The sequence below is a fragment of the Zophobas morio genome, unplaced genomic scaffold, assembly GCF_036711695.1.
Source record: "Zophobas morio isolate AGI-343-1 ecotype UQ-CSIRO unplaced genomic scaffold, CSIRO_AGI_Zmor_V1 ptg000031l, whole genome shotgun sequence".
NCBI lineage: Eukaryota > Metazoa > Arthropoda > Insecta > Coleoptera > Tenebrionidae > Zophobas > Zophobas morio.
This window is the reverse complement of record NW_026972136.1, coordinates 4,800,626-4,818,452: the sequence shown is the minus strand read 5'-3', so window position 1 is coordinate 4,818,452 and position 17,827 is coordinate 4,800,626. Positions and strand designations below refer to the sequence as shown.

The window sequence follows — 17,827 nt, the reverse complement described above, 5'->3', positions numbered from 1 at the left end:
AAGCGAGGTTTGCGGGTGGTCTTGGACAGAATTAATTTTGTTGCAGACGCTAAAGATCCACCAACCAGGCGATTTACTTAATTAAAAATTTTAAGTTCGAAGAAAAATGAATGGTGGAATTGAATGAATACGGTCAAGAACCAATCAAAGTTAAAAAAAGCTAAATTTACTAAATGCTTGCTTCATCGTGATCAGAAAAATCGAGAAACTTATTTTTAGATTTTATTAAGAAATCGAAAAAAAATGATGTAAAGCTATTATTGCAAAAATTTCGGAGAGGTCAGTTGTATTTTCTAAGATAAATGTTCAAATTTCCTTGCAAAATTTTAATTTTTTCCAAAAATCTATGTCTGAGACAAAAATAATGACGGATTGATACCTAGCAAAATGTTTCGGTGACGTCAACAATTTATAGGTAGGAATGAACACAGAAATTTTAGCTAATGTTTAACCACAGACGGGAATTGGGGACCGCATTTACAATACAAGGGATAAAATGTGGAGAAAACATAAAATTAGTCATTCGTTGAAAGTTCGGAAAGTAAAAACTTTTTAAATTATTTTGTTTCGCCTTTAAGTTATTAAATTTCGACAAGTCAGTGATTATTTTTTCAAATATCGATTTAGATATTTAAAATACGCTCTAATAAACACAACTTTGATTTTCGCAAAAAATGTATCTTATTTTGTAAAGTTAAATAGCATTTACCAAACAAAATTTTAGGGTGAGATCATCAAATTGTTGGTGGGGATGTTTAAACAAATTTTGGTTAGCGTTTTAGCGTCCATTAGTTTCGGAGATAAACTGTCTAATAAGTAGGGACACAGATGACAGAACGACAGAGGGATATACGGAAATGGGAGACCAATTTTTAACACTCTAGGGATCATCGGACGTCGAAAAAACATGAAAGTAGCCACTTGACAGGTGGACCTTATTGCGGTACTTCCCTACTTTACGCTGGGGAAGTAAAAAGCGACGTTTTATAACTCCTTGAATAAAAAAAGTAGATCTTCCATTTTCGTCTATCTGTTATTTGTCGTCTGTTAGCGATATTGTGGACAGAGTCTCCGAAACTACTAGAATGATTGTCAGAAATTTTAAAAATGTCTTAAGAATATCTTAAAGTGGTGAAATGCAAACCAAATTTGTACAGTGACATCTGAAAAAATAAATATAAAATATCGACAAATCGAACAATCGAAACATCGATGAAACGAGAAATTAAGAAATAAAAAAAATTTTAAAATTTGAAAAATTGAAAACTCGAAGAACGCAAAATTTTAAAAATCGAAAAATTGAAAAACCAAAAAATCGAAATCCCAAAAGTCCAAAAAACGAAAAATCGAGCTTTCTAAATATCAAAAATTATAAAAATTTAAATATCGGAAAATTAAACAATCTAGAAATTGAAAACCTCAGAAGTCGAAAAATTTTAAAAACGAAAAGTATTTTTTTTTAATCGAAAAACAGATTGAAAAATCCGAAAACTAAATGTTTGAAATTTAAAAATTTAAAAAATTAAAGTTTAAAATATCAAAAAACTGAATAATCGAGAAATCGAAAAGCCGAAAAGTCGAAAAACCAAGAAATCGAAAAATCCAAAATTTAAAAATCTAAAAATTGAAAAATCGGCAAATTGAAGAATCAAACAGCTGAAAATTCGAGAAACTGAAAAGTTCCAAAACTGAAATTACGAAAAATTGGGAAATCGAAAAATTGAAAAATTGAAAAATCGAAACTTCAAAAAAATTAAAAAACTGAAACATCGAGAAATCGAAACATCAAGAAATCAGAAAATATAAAATTGAAAATAACGAAAAACTGAAAAATCGAGAAATCGAAACATCAAAAAAACGAAAACTTGAAAAATCTAAAATTTTAAAATCGAAAAGTAAAAAATCCGGGAATCGAAGAATCAAAATATTGGATAATTCCAAAACTGAAACATCGATAAAACAAGAATTTAAGAAATCAAAAAATTTTCAAATTTGAAAAATTGAAATCTCAAAATGCGAAAAAACCAAAAATCGGGCAATCTAAATATCAAAAATGCGAAAAATTGAATAATCTAGAAATTGAAAAATCCCCAAAACTGAAATGTTGAACTTTTGAAAAATCGAAAACCTGAGAACTCGAAAAATCCAAAATATCAAAAAATTAAAAAACAGAAACTCGAGAAATCTCGATAAATCGAAAATTGAAAAATCGAAAAATTTTAAAAACTAAAAATTCAAAAATCCAAATATCAAAAATTTTAAAAATCGAAAAATTCAAAAAGCAAAAAGTCTAAACAGAGAAGTCGGAAAATCGTAAGATGAAGAGATCGAAACATCAAAATACGGAAAAATCAAAATTTAAAAATTTGAAAAAGTAAAAAATTGAAACAAAGAATGAAAAATCGAGAAATCGAAACATCAAGCAATCGGAAAATATAAAATTTAAAATATCGAAAAACGGATAAATCAAAAAATTTGAAAAACGAAAAAGCGAAACATCAAAAAATTTTTAAAAATTGAAAAACTCAAATATCAAAAAATTGAAAAATCGAGACTTGGAAACATCAAAAAATCGAAAATTCTGAAATTTAAAACATCGAAAATCCGAAAAATCCAGAATTCGAAACATCAAAAAATCGAAAACTTGAAAAATCTAAAATTTAAGAATCGAAAAGTATAAAATTCAGGAATCGATAAATCGATGAATCGAAATATCGGAAAATTCCAAAACTGCAATTTCGATAAAACGAGAAATTGAGAAATCAAAAAATTTTAAAATTTGGAAAATTGAAAACTCGAAGAACGAAAAATTTTGAAAATCGAAAAATTCAAAACCGAAAAATCGAAATCCCAAAAATCGAGCATTCAAAATATCAAAAATGCGAAAAATGTAAACATCGAATAATCGAGAAATTGAAAAATCTCCAAAACTGAAATGTTGAATTTTTGAGAGATAAAAAACCTGAAATCTCGAAAAATTTAAAAACCGAAAAGTAGATTTTTTTATCGAAAATCCGAGATGGCAAGAAATCGGACCGAAATATCGTGAAATCGAAGAGTTGAAAAATAAAAAAATGTAAAATTTAAAAAAGTAAAAAATCTTGGAATCGAAAAATCGTAAAGTCGAAAAATCGAAGAGTCAAAATATTGGAAAATTCCAAAACTGAAATATCGATAAAACAAGAAATTAAGAAATCAAAAAAATTGAAAAACCGAAAAATTGAAATCTCAAAATGCGAAAAAACCAAAAATCGAGCAATCGAAATATCAAAAAGCGAAAAATTTAAATGTCGAAAAATTGAATAACCTGGAAATTGAAAAATTCCCAAAACTAAAATGTTGAACTATTGAAAAATTGAAAACCTGAGTATTCGAAAATTATAAAAATCGAAAAGTAGTTTTTTTTAAATCGAAAAACCGAGATGGCAAGAAATCGGATCGAAATATCGTAAAATCGAAAATTGAAACATCAAAAATTGTAAAATTTAAAAAATGGAAAAATAGAAATATTGAAGAACTGAAAAATCGAAAAATCCAGAAATCGAAAAATCTAAAATTTTAAAAATTGAAAAACTGTAAAATTGGCAAATTAAAGAATTAAAAAAAAACTGAAAATCCAGAAATTGATGAATTAATTATACAACTGAAATGACGAAAAATTGGAAAATCGAAAAATTGAAAAATCGGAACATATAAAAATCGAGAAATCAAAACATCAAAAAATTAAAAAACAGAAACATCGAGAAATCTCGATAAATTGAAAATTGAAAAATCTAAAACCGAGAAGTTGAAAAATCGGTAGAAAAAGGATCAAAACACTGAAAAAAAATATATTAAAAAAATTGAAAAATGAGGACTCCCAAACATCAAAAAATCAGAAATTCTAAAAGTTAAAACATCGAAAAACTGAAAAAACGAAAAGTAAAAAATCCAAGTATCGAAAAATTGAAGAATCGAAATATTGAAAAATCTTAAAACTGAAATACTGAAAAACTGAAAAAGCCCAAAAGTCGAAAAATCAAAAAACCGATAAATGTAAATATTGAAAAATTAAAATCTCAAACATGGGGAAATCTCGATAAATCGAGAAATCTAAAATTGAAAAATCGAAAATTTTAGAAACTAAAAATTTAAAAATCCAAAAATCAATAATTTTAATAATCGAAAAATTGTAAAACCGAAAAGCCTAAAATCGAGAAGTCGAAAAATCGAAATATAATATAAATAAAGAGATCGAAGCATCAAAATACTGAATGATCTAAAATTTATAAATTCGAAAAACTGAAAAATAGAAATGTCAAAGACCTGAAAACTCGAAAAATCTAAAATTTTAAAAATGAAAAAATTAAAATATCGAAAAACTGAAGAATCGAGAATTCGAAACATCAAAAAATCGGAAAATTCGGGAAATTCAAACATCAAAAAATCGAAAACTTAAATAAATCTAAACTTTAAGAATCGAAAAACTGAAAAATCGAAAAATAAAAAATCCAGGAATCTAAAAATCGAAAAGTTGAAAAATTGAAGTACCAAAATATTGGAAAATTCCAAAACTGAAACAGAAAAATTTAAAAATTGAAGATAAATGGAAGAATAAAAAAATTTAAAAATCCCAAAACTGAACATCGGAAATTAAAAAATCGAAAAGTCGAAAAAATAAAAAATTGGAAAATCGAAATGTCGGGAAGAACTCGAGAAATGGAAAAATTAAGTCGAAACGTCGAAAAATAGATAAATCGAAGAATCGAAATTTTGGAAAATCCCAAAAGGGAACAAAACGGAATCATCGAAATATTTAAAAATTGAAGACAAATAGAAGAATCCAAAAATTACAAAATCGAAAAATCGAAAAGACGGGAAGAACTCGAGAAATGGAAAAATCAAAAATTTAGAAACGTTAAAAATTGAAAAATTGAACCGAAAAATTAAAAATTGAAAAAATGCAAAAGCGGAAAATTGAAAAATCGTAAAACTGAAACAATGGAACATGAAAAAAGTAATTCATAGATTTTGATTAACGATTTACCATGCTTCTGATAACCTAAAATATTTCAATGCATTCGATTTTACAATTTCAAAGTTAAATCGTAAAATTTTGTTAGACGATTTTGATTTTTTTTTCCAAAAATCTGGATACCGTAGGTAAAAATTCAACACGGATTCATAAATCACAAATGGAGTAGTACCATCTATATGATATTCCTAACATACATACAAAATTTGACAACAGTATGTCACACAAACAGACAGACGGAAACGGGGACCTATGTTTTGGTACTTCAGGGGTTAAGGAACGTGGGGAAAACATGAAAGTAATAATAATTAAAAATGTGGCCGTTTGCTCTTAATCTGCCAGTTGTTTCAATCGAAATTTTTAGCATCCTTAATCACGTACAAGTCAACAACATCGTTGCAGTAGGTACTTAAGAATTACAAACGCCACTTACGAAAATGAATCAATATCAAGTGACTTTTATTAATCAAACCTGAAAGCATTTTTCATTCGATTTTTTTAATCATTACTAAAAAGTCATGTTTACGAATGGAAATTGAAACGAATACAAAAAATAGCACACAATTTTTCGAAAATTGAAACCTAATGAATTTGTTCACTAATTAAATTTTAATGGACTTGTTCGTGAAAATTTCAAAAGTGAGTGAACACATTAAAACGAATGGATAAACCAAAACCATGATTTACTCTAATTCGTTACAATAACGTAAAAGTGCGTAAAATATTATCTTCCAAAGACTTTTATCCATTGCCTTATCTAATCCAACTCTGTGGCAGATAAAAAACACCCGATTAAGAGATTAGAAGATCTGTTTGACGTTCCGAACTCAGCTTGGGAGTTCTTTATTAATCAACACAAAATTTAATAAGTTGAGCAACAAAAGCCACAACGCCATTAAACAAAAAAACGCCGGACTATTTTTCACCAATTCTCAGTAAAAACCACTTCTTCGCTTGATTAATTTCTGAAGAAAAACGGTAACGAAATTTACATTGCAAATTCACCCAGACAAAAAGCTGGATGTGTACACAGGAGACAATTGGGAAACTCTAAAAAGGCCAATTTTAAATCTTCCTGCAGGATTAAACAAAACTCCGAATAATTAGCGACAGCGTTCGTCGAAACAAGCCCGCAGATCAATTATTAATCCGAAATCGGGCGCAAGAACCCCGTCTTTATCACAATGGGAAAAATAATGAAAAACAAACAAAGCTCGCATTTACGACACAAATAATTTACTGCGACTTTGTCAAGCCATGAATATTAAATCCTCGAAAACGTAAAACTACGAGTACGCACACAATGCAAATCCCGAAAACTAATTAATATTTGCGACGAAACCCGCAAATCTCAGCTTTGCAACAAAGTGCACCGCATTGACATTAAACTTTCATGCACTCCGCAACCAACTCAATTTTCCGCTCCACCGACGATCTTTTCTCTGTTTCGCCAAATGCAATCACAATTACATTATTAAAACGACTTCGTCGAAACTAAAGTAAAGCGAAGTCGACAAGTCTTGCGGCAACTAAAACACTCTTTCAAACGAACGTTTGTAAGAAAAGTTGAAGAGTGAAAGCTTTTCGGACTAAAGGTTGAAATGCGCTTTTTGGTAAATACCTGACTAATTTCAGGTGGCCACACGTCGCGGCGGCGTGTAGTGGTGTCCATTTTTCGCTGTCTTCGGCGTTTACGTTGGCGTTGTATTCCAAAAGGAGGAGCAACATGGCTTCGTTGTTGTCGATACAACATTGATGCAAAGCTGTCAAACCGTCTTCGTTGCATGAGTCCGGGCTTACGCCTTTCATTAGTAGTCGTCTAACTGGAAAAAAATAAATAGTGTGAGACGTTGGGAGGCATCGACCGGTTTAGATGGTCCAGGGGGAATTTATTGGTATGTTAAATAAGTCTGGAGTCTGGAGTATTTCAAACAAATCCAATTTTTGCGCTGGCGGTGGAAATGTAAGTGAGGCGAAATTTGTAAGATGCGGCGCGAATCTGTTTCGTCTAAACCTCTTGCGAGAGGTAAGCTGGGAAGATTCTATTTTCATATTTTCAGAGGTGATGGGCGGAGAGGGAGAGGGATTGGAACACGAAACAGAGTCGCAAAGCTGCGGTAGAATATTTTTTTTTATAAAAAACGACCACGAGTAAAGTAAAGAATAGATGAAAATGACATTATAGCAGTAATTTTTTAACTTGGAAAAAAAGTAAAAGTTTAGTTGTACTGGCTGAAATTTCCGGTCAAGACCTAATTGTTTGCCATGTTAAGGCTGTTCTTTCACTGAAATTGACAGGAAATAGCGTCTAGTGCTCCTTGATAACAATCAACTAAACAAATTCCTGTGTAAGTATTATAGCTACGAACAAACAAATATAAGTATTTTTAGGGAAATAAATAATTGCATACTCAAATTAAATCAGTGCTAAACTGGTAGTCAATCATAATTAAAGTTGAACAATAACAATAATTTTCAAAGCAATGTGACCGAAAATCTAATAGCCATTTTCAACTAGCGATTCGGAAAAAATGGTTGGAATTTTCGAAATAATGACTCCGAAACTCCTGCAAGTAGAAATCACTAAAAAAAAATCCTTAGTAATTTTTAAAACTGTTTAGAAAAATGTCAAAAAGTTTTGGCAAACTGCTTAAAAATCCAGAAAAAAATCCCGACAAAAATGGCAATATTTCATTTTAGCAATTTTGGAAAAATGTTTGCAATTTTCAAAGAAATGAAGCCGAAAATATCTTCAGCAAGTTGTAATCAACAAAAACATTTCTCTGGTTAATTTCCCAAAGTATTCGAAAAAAAGTCAAAAATCTCAATGAAAAACTGAGCTTTCGGCAAAGTTACCCAAAAATCTAGAAAAAATCTAGGATATAGATTTTGACGATCTGATTTGATAAACAGTGTATTGGTTGCTCGAAGCCAAGATTTTGAAAGTATTCTGTTTCAAAATCAACTCTTTAAAATAAAATTCCAAAAATGGGTATATTTCATTTTGGAGATTTTAGAAAAATCGTTGGAATTTTCGAAGACTTGAAGACGAAAATAACTTTTACAAGCCGACATAAACAAAATTTTCGAAAGTGCTCAAAAAAAAAACAAAAAATTCAAAACGAAAAACTGAGCTTTTGCCAAAATTGCCTGAAAATCCACTAACTGAATCGGACCAAGCTTGTGGAAATATTTTGTTTCAAATTCTAATTTTTAAAATATTCCAAAAATTGTCATATTTATATCAATGTTTACGGTTCTGTAAGATGGTTGGAATTTTCAAAGAAATGAAGCCGAAAAGAATTTCTGTAAGTCGAAATCACTAAAAAAGTCTCCTTTGACTTGTTTTCAAGTTTTTATTCAAAAACTGAGTTTTGGCAAACTCTTAAAAATCCAGAGACGAATCTCGAAGACTGGATTCAAAAAACGTAGCTACTGATGGTCCTAGACCAAAATTTTCGCAATATTCGCTTTCAAAACCAAGTTTTAAATTAAATAAATAAACTATTGGAAAAAGTAAAAAACCTCGTAACAAAAAACTGAGCTTTTGACAAAGTTGTCTAACAGTCCAGAAAAAATTCTGTTTCAAAATCAACTTTTTAAAATAAAATCCCAAAAAATGGGAATATTTCTTTTTTGAGATTCTGTAAAAATCGTTGGAATTTTCGAAGACTTGAAGCCGAAAATGACTTTTCCAAGTCGACGTTAACAAAAAAATCTCTTTTGGAAATTCGGAAAGTCCTCAAAAAAACAAAAAATTCAAAACGAAAAACTGAGCTTTTGCCAAAACTACCTAAAAATCCACAAAAAATCTGGGATATAAATCTCGACCAGCTGAACCAAAAAATATAGCGTGTTCATGGTCCCGCACCAAAATTTTGAAAATATTATTTACCTTCAGATCCTGATTTTTTAAAATATTCCAAAAATGGCAATATTTCATTTTAGCAATTTTCGAAGAAATGAAGCCGAAAATATCTTCAGGAAGTAGTAATCAACAAAAGCATTTCTCTGGTTAATTTCCCAAAGTATTCGAAAAAAAGTCAAAACTCCCAATGAAAACTGAGCTTTTGCCAAAGTTACCCAAAAATCTAGAAAAAAATGTAGGATATAGATTTTGACAATCTGATTTGATAAACGGTGTATTGGCGGCTCGAAGCCAAGATTTTGAAAGTATTCTGTTTCAAAATAAAATCCCAAAAATGGGCATATTTCATTTTGGAGATTTTGGAAAAATCGTTGGAATTTTCGAAGACTTGAAGACGAAAATAATTTTGAAAGCTGACATAAACAAAAGAAATCTCTTTCGGAAATTTTCGAAAGTGCTCAAAAAAAAAAACAAAAAATTCAAAACTAAAAAGTGAGCTTTTCCCAATTGCCTAAAAATCCACAAGCCGAATCGGACCAAGATTTTGAAAATATTCTATTTCAAATTCTGATTTTTAAATTATTCCAAAAATTGTCATATTTATATTAATGTTTGCGATTCTGTAAAATGGTTGGAATTTTCAAAGAAATGAAGCCGAAATCACTAAAAAAATGTCTTGTGACTAGTTTTCAAAACCGCTCAGAAAAATGTCAAAAAAGTTTTTATCCAAAAACTGAGTTTTGCCAAACTCTTAAAAATCGAGAGAAGAATCTCGAAGATCTGATTCAAAAAGCGTAGCTGCTGATGGTGCTAAACCAAAATTTTCGCAATATTCGCTTTCACAACCAAATTTTAAATTATTACAAAAATGGCAATATTTCATTTTATTGATTCTGGAAAAATGTTTGGAATTTTCGAAGAAATGAAGCCGAAAATATCTTCAGAAAATAGAAATTAACAAAACATTTCTCTGGTTAATTTTCGAAAGTATTCGGAAAAATGTCAAAAATGTCAATGCAAAACTGAGCTTTTGGCAAAGTTCCCTGAAAATCCAGAAAAAATTTTAGGATACAGATCTCGACAATCTGATTTGAAAAACAGTGTATTGGTGGCCCGAAGCCAAGATTTTGAAAGTATTCTGTTTCAAAATATTTTTTTTTTTAAATAAAATCCCAAAATATGGGTATATTTCATATTGGAGATTCTGAAAAAAGCGTTCGAATTTTCGAAGACTGCTTGAGCCGAAAATAACTTTTGCAAGCCAACGTAAACAAAAGAAATCTCTTTCGGAAATTTTCGAAAGTGCTCAAAAAAAAATTCAAAACTAAAAAGTAAGCTTTTCCCAATTGCCTAAAAATCCATAAGCCGAATCGGACCAAGATTTTGAAAATATTCTGTTTCTAATTCTGATTTTTAAATTATTCCAAAAATTGTCATATTTATATCAATGTTTGCGATTCTGTAAAATGGTTGGAATTTTCAAAGAAATGAAGCCGAAAATAACTTCTGTAAGTCGAAATCACTAAAAAAATGGCAATATTTCATTTTAGTGATTAAAAATGAAGCCGAAAAGACCTTCAGCAAGTAGAAATCCACAAAAAAATTCCTCTGGTTAATTTTTTCGAAAGTATTGGGAAAAAAGTCAAAATGCTCATAATGAAAAACTGCTCTTCTTTTTGCAAGTTGCCTAAAAATCCAGAAAAATTCTTAGATATAGATCTCCACAACCTGATTTGAAAAACAGTGTATTGGTGGCCCGAAGCCAAGATTTTGGAAGTATTCTGTTTCAAAATGAAATTTTTAAAATAAAATCCCAAAAGATGGGAATATTTGTTTTAGAGATTCTGGAAAAATCCTTGGAATTTTCGATGGCCTGACGCCGAAACTAACTTTTGCAGGTCCACATAAACAAGAAAAAATCCCTTTTGGAATTTTTTGGAAAGTGTTAAAAAAAACACAAAATTCAAAAAGGACCGAGATTTTGAAAATATTCCGTTTCAAATACGAATTTTTAAATTTTCCAAAAATTGTCATATTGAGTTTTTCAAAGAAATGAAGCCGAAAATAACTTCTGCAAGTCGAAATCAACAAAAAATCGGAAAAACATCGAATATATTTTAAAGATAAACGGAACTTTTGGTAAACTTACCAAAAAATCTAAAAAAAATTATGGGATTTAGATTTCGACAATCTGATTCGAAAAGAAAGACCCGCTGGTAGGCCTAGACCAAAGTTTTCGCAATATCCGCTCTCAACAGCAAATTTTAAATTACTCCAAAAATTGTAAAAGCGATTCTGAAAAAATGTTTGGTATTTTTAAGAAATGTAGCCGAAAATGACTTCGGTGAGTTGAAATAAAAAAAAAACATGTGTTTGGGTAACTTTCAAAAGTGCTAGGAAAAAGATAAAAAATTTCACAAAGAAAAGCGACAAAGTAGCCTAAAAATCCACAAAAATTCCCAAACGAATTCGAAGACATAGCCTGTGGATAGTTCCGTTACAAGATGTTCGAAATATTCGGTTTCAAAACCGATTTTTTTAAATATCCCAAATATGTTCATACATAATCTGTAATTGAAATAAACAAAAACATCTTTTTGGGTGAGACGTTCAAAAGTGCAAGGAAAAAGATCAGCTGCTTCCAAAAATATAGCATGTTGGATGGTCACGAAGCAACATTTTCGAAAAAATCGCTGCGAAATGCGAATTCTTGAAAATTTCAAAAATTTCGATTTTTCAACGGTCGATTCTAGAAAAACGGTTGCAGGTATCAAAAAACCGAGGCCGGATTTGAGTTCTACAAGAAAATGTATTTAGTTGAGTTTCGAAAATGTCGAAATTTTTGCGAAATTTGAAGAAGGGGGGACCATTAAGAAATTTCAATTTTAAAAAAAGTTGTCTAAAAATTATCAAAAAATTCAGAAACGTAGATCTCGACACGCTGATTCCAAAAATATAGCATGTTAACAGTCACGAAGCAACATCTTCGAAAAAATCGCTGGGCAATGCGAATTTTTGAAAATTTCAAAAATTTCGATATTTCAACGGTCGATTCTGGAAAAACGGTTGCAGGTATCAAAAAACTGAAGCCGGATTTGAGTGCTAGAGCTCGAAATTTACAAGAAAATATATTTAGTTGAGTTTCGAAAATGTAATTTTGCGAAATTTGAAGACCATCAAAAAATTTCAATTTTAAAAATGTCTAAAAATTATGAAAAAATTCAGGGACGTAGATCTCGACACATGGCATGTTGATGGTCACAAAGCAACATTTTCGAAAAAATCGCTGCGAAATGCGAATTTTTGAAAATTTCAAAAATTTCGATTTTTCAACGGTCGATTCTAGAAAAACGGTTGCAGGTACCAAAAAACCGAGGCCGGATTTGAGTTCTACAAGAAAATGTATTTAGTTGAGTTTCGAAAATGTAAAAATTTTTGCGAAATCTGAAGAAGGGGGGACCATTAAAAAATTTCAACTTTAAAAAAGTTGTCTAAAAATTATGAAAAACTTTAGGGACGTAGATCTCCACACGCTGATTCCAAAAATATGGCATTTTGATGGTCAAGAAGCAACATTTTCTAAAAAATCGCTGCGAAATGCGAATTTTTGAAAATTTCAACGGTCGATTCTTCTAAAAATCCAGACAAAATTCTAGTATATAGATTTCGACGATCTGATTCGGAAAATATAGCCTACTGGTGGTCCAAGCCAAAATTCTCGTAATATTCGATTTCAAAACCAAATTTTTTATTACTCCAAAAATGGCAAGATTTCATTTTAGCGATTCTGGAAGAAAGGTTGGAATTCTTGGAGAAATGAAGCCGAAAAAAACTTCTACAAGTAGAAATGAACAAAAAAAACCTCATTGGGTAACTTTCAAAAGGAAAAAGATCAATTCCACAAAAATTTGACGAGTTGATTCGAACAACATAGCCGTTGGATGGTTCCGTTGCAAGACTTTCGAAATATTCGATTTCAAAATAAAATTTTTAAAATATCCCAAAAACGGTCATATATTGTGGCGATTTTGAAGAAATGAAGCCGAAAATAATTTCTGGAAGTTGAAAAAAACTTCTGGAAGTGGAAAAAAACTGCTTGGGTAATTTTCGAAAAAAGTAAAAAAATTCATAATAAAAAACTGAGCTTTTAGCAAAGCTGCCTAGAATTCCACAAAAAATCTGGAATGCGGATCTTGACAAACTGAATGGAAAAACATAATGTGTTGATGGTCCCGGAAAAAATTTGGAAAATATGATTTCAAAACGCCCACATTTAATTTTACTGATTCTAGAAAAATGGTCGCAATTTTCGAATAAATGAAGCCGAAAATAACGTCTGGGTGTAGAAATCAACAAAAAAATCTCTTTAGATAACGTTAAAAAGTACTCGAAAAAATCAAAAATTTCAAAACAAAAAAGTGAGCTTTTGGCAAAGTTGCCTAATAATAATTCATAAAAAATCCTGAGATACAGATATTGAAGAGCTGAATGGAAGAATGATGGTCCTGGCCCAAGATTTTAAAAATATTCTGTTTTAAAGTCGGATTTTGAAAATTTTCCAAAAATTTTTAAAGCGGTATTTTAGCGATTCTCTAAAATTCAATTTTTTGAAAATTTCAAGGAATTTTCTAAGGAATGAACCCGAAAATAACTTCTGCAAGTCTAAATAAAAAACATCTCTTTTGTCCAATTTTTAAGTGTTCGGGAAAATTTTTGTTTCGACGACCTGATTCGAAAAATATGGCCGGCTGGTGGTCCTAGACCAAAATTTTCGCAATATTCAGTTTCAGTTTTGGCAAAGTTGCCCCAAAATACAACAAAAAATGTATAAAATTTAACACAAAATTACTAATTAATTGTATTTCAGATTTACTATTTTCTCCTACATAACTACACTTTTTCTGATCCTGCATCTTTCAACATTACAAGAAACACTTAAGTTCTGTTTCTTATCCGCGTCATCGATGGAACAACCTTAAGTACATATTTTTTATTGAAAATTGACGCTAAATTAATTTCGCCTTAAGAACAACCATATATGGTTCTAAATGCTCGATATTTATGCAGATATTCACGTTATAAATTAATTACGCATTAATTCAATGTTTTTAGAAAACAGTCTTTGAAATGAGGACATAGAAAACTTATTTTTAATAACGTTGGCATTACATTTTTCTTAAAAACTTCGTGTTGAATACAAGTCTGCGACGTAAAATTTAATACAGAACAGCAGCAAGTTCCAAGAATGCTTTCAGCAATTCAAGTAATTAAATATTAAAAATATTTTCGTTTAATACGTCTTTAATATAATAAAGGGGATAAAATACATACAGTTATAAAGGTTTTTTATTTACTTAATACACAAAATTCTCAAGTTTTTTTTCAGTTAGTCGGTTTCCGGTTAGTGTTTCTCGACAACTATTAAAATTTTGATTTTAAAATCCAGCTATTCATAATTTTCGAATAAAAAACTTGATTTGTTCTGGACTATATTTATCTGCCGAAATTGGTGATCCATTCTATTAACACTATTAAGTGACTATTTTGGGAACAAACGTTCCTAAAAATAATTTTACAGAGACGTCACCTATTATATTAATGTGATAATCAACTGTAACGCCACAAACATTCTTTGTAGATAAAAATAGTACGTCGTCGGTTATCGCTGCATGTAATATGATTATTTTTGCACCCTTTGAAATGAGTACGTCAATATTACAAGCACTACAAGCGTCAACCCAGTTTTTTTTTCGCTGGCCGTATCGTAATTCGTGGTATTTTTATGATAGCTGAACAATTTTTGGATTTTTTTTAACTATGTATGATTCAATTTCCCGGACCCACATTTTTTAGGTTGTTCTTATTAGATTACTCAGATCTCAATTCTTATCTGCGATTATCTGCCCGAATCTTAGAAACTCGCTTTTACAATTCATTTCTGTAAATATTGCTTTAGTGCGGACGGCTCAACGCAGGTTGCAAATATTTGAATTGAAAGATTATGTGTAATCTTGCAATCTAAACTATAAGTATCGATTATGCAGTGTCTCGATTAAATAAATATTGACGAGGCAAATTTAAAAGTCTGCATATAAAATCCTTCTTGTAGCTTTAAGCTCTTTAATACTTCAATTATTCTGTACTTTTACTGACGTCGTTTTACGAAGTTTTTTTCAATTAATAAAACATTGGTCGAAGGTTATTTCGCGTCGAAAGACTGAAAAATCGGAATATCCAGAAATCGAATAATCGAAAAATTGAAAAATCTAAAATCAAAAAAGTAAAATATAGAAAAATGAAGAATCGAAAAGTAGAAAAATCGTGAAATTGAAACATTAAAAAATCGAAAAACTGAAAAATTTTAAAACTTAAAATTTAAAAATCGAAAAATTTAAAATTTAAACAATTGAAAAATTAGAATGCCGCAAATGTGAAGAATCAAAACACTGAAAAATCTAGAAATCGAAACATTACAAATTCAAAAAATTGAAAAATTCAAAAATCTAATATTTATAAATCGAAAAATCCAGAAATCGAAAGTTCAAAATTTAAAATCACAAATATTGAAAAATCGGAAAATCGAATCGAAAAATTGAAAAATGTAAACATTAAAAAATTGGAAAATCTAATATCCGAGAAATCGAAAAATGGAAATTTTGAATAATTTAAAAACTAAAACATTCAGAAATCGAAACATCAAAACATCGGGTAATCGAAAAACCGAGAAGTTGAAAAATCGAAAAATTGAGAAATTGAAATAGACCAAAATTGAAAAAAGTTAAAAATTGAAAAATTGTAAAATTTGATATAAAAAAATCGAAATCTCAATATAATTCGAGAAAAAGATAAATTGAAAAATCGAAATATTTAAAAACCGAAAAATTTTAAAATTCGAAAAATTTAAAACCGAAAAGTTGAAAAATTGAACGATAGAGAAATTGAAAATTCTACAATTAAAAAATGCGAAAAATTAAAATATCGAACTGAAAAATTGAAAAATCAAGAAATCCAAGTGAAAATTGAATACTCGTGAAGTCGAAACGTCAAAAAATCAAAAAATTGAAAAATCCAAAATTCGAAAATCGAAAAAGTAAAAAATTGAAAAATCGAAATATCCAAAAGTCGAAAAATTGAAATGGTGCAGAAACCAAACATCGAAAAATTAGAAAACGGAAGAAAAAATAAAGAATCGAAAAATTCAAAAACCCCAATACCGAAACACTGAAAAATTAAAAAATGAAAAATCTAAAATTCAAAAATCGAAAAACTCGAAAATTCTAAATTAAATAAATCACAAATATTGGAAAATCGAAAAATTGAATAATCAAAAAATTGATAAATTCCAAAACGAGAAACGACGAAAAATTGGGAAATCGAAATTTGGAAGATCGAAAAGTCGAAAAATTTGAAAAACCGTGAAATCGAAATATCGAAAAATTCAAAAACTGACACATTGAAAAATCAAAATAACACAACATCGGGAAATCGAATAGCCGAGAAGTCGAAAAATCGAAAAATTGAGAAATTAAAATAGGCCAAAACCTAAAAGTTATAAATTGAAAAATTTAAAATAGAAAAAATCGATGAATAGAAAAATTAAAAATTCAAAAATCGAAAAACCGGGAAATCGAAAATTCAAAACTTAAAAAACAGAAATATTGAAATATCGGAAAATTGAAGAAGCAAAAAATTGAAAAATGCCAAAACGAGAAATAATGAAAAATTGGGAAATCGAAAAATTGGAAAATCGAAAAATCGAATAATTGAGAAATTAAAACAGGCCAAAATCTAAAAGGTAAAAATTGAAAAATTTAATAGAGAAGTTGAAAAAACGAAAGATAGAAAAATCGAAAAATCTAAATTTAAAAAAATGGAAAAATTGAAAAATCTAAAATTTAAACAATTGAAAAATTAAAATGTCGCAAATCTGAAGAATCAAAACATTGAAAAATCGGGAAATTAAAACATTACAATTTCGAAAAATTGAAAAATTCAATTCAAATATCGAAAAATCGAGAAATGGAAAATTCTAAATTTAAAAAAATCACAAATATTGAAAAATCGGAAAGATGAAAAATCCAAACATCGAAAAATGGAAAAACCGAAAAGCCGAAAAGGCGAATATCCGAGAAATAGAAAAATGGAAACACTGAAAAATTTAAAAACTAAAACAATTAGAAATTTCAAAGTATCGGGTAATTGAAAAGCCGAGAAGTCGAAAAATCGAAAAATTGAGAAACTGAAATAGGCCAAAATTGAAAATTCGAAAAGTTAAAAATGGAAAAATTGCAAAATTTAAAATAAAAAAAAATCAATAAATGGAAAAATTGAAAAATCGAGAAGTTGAAAATCGAAAAATCGAATAATTGAGGAGTTAAAACAGGCCAAAATCTAAAAGTTAAAAATTGAAAAATTTAATAGATAAGTTGAAAAAACGAAAGATAGGGAAATCGAAAAATCTAAATTTTAAAAAACGGAAAAATTGAAAAATTCAACTGAAACATTGAAACTTCAAGAAATCCAACTGAAGAATTGAAAAGTAGAAAAATTAAAAAATCCAAACATTAAAAAGTCGAGAAATCGAGAAATGGAAAAATCAAAAAGTCAATTACTTGAGAATCTGAAAAATCCCAAAACTGAAACATCCAAAAATTAGAACATGGAAGAAAAGCTGAAGAATCGAAAAATTCAGAAATCCAAAAATCGAAACATTGAAAAATTGAGAAATCAAAACACCAAAAGTTCGTAAAATTAAAACATTGAAAATTCAAATTTTAAAAAATCACAAATATTGTAAAATCGGAAAACTGAATAATCAAAAAATTGAAAAATTCCAAAACGAGAAATGACGAAAAATTGCGAAATCGAAAAATTGAAAAACTCGGTAAAATTGAAGTCAAAAATTCTGAAAACCGAAAAATCGAAATTTCGAAAAATTCAAAAAC

At 29.1% G+C, this 17,827-nt stretch overlaps 1 protein-coding gene across 4 annotated transcripts in view; it reads right to left on the bottom strand.

The window, feature by feature from the left end:
• LOC135139519 (protein phosphatase 1 regulatory subunit 16A) overlaps positions 1-17,827 on the bottom strand; it is a 187,080-nt gene that overhangs the window by 65,966 nt on the left and 103,287 nt on the right. For all 4 annotated transcript variants that reach the window (XM_064069779.1, XM_064069778.1, XM_064069781.1 and 1 more), the window contains one exon: positions 6,636-6,837. In XM_064069779.1, coding sequence (XP_063925849.1) covers positions 6,636-6,837 — 202 coding nt within the window. The remainder of the gene's footprint in view (positions 1-6,635; positions 6,838-17,827) is intronic.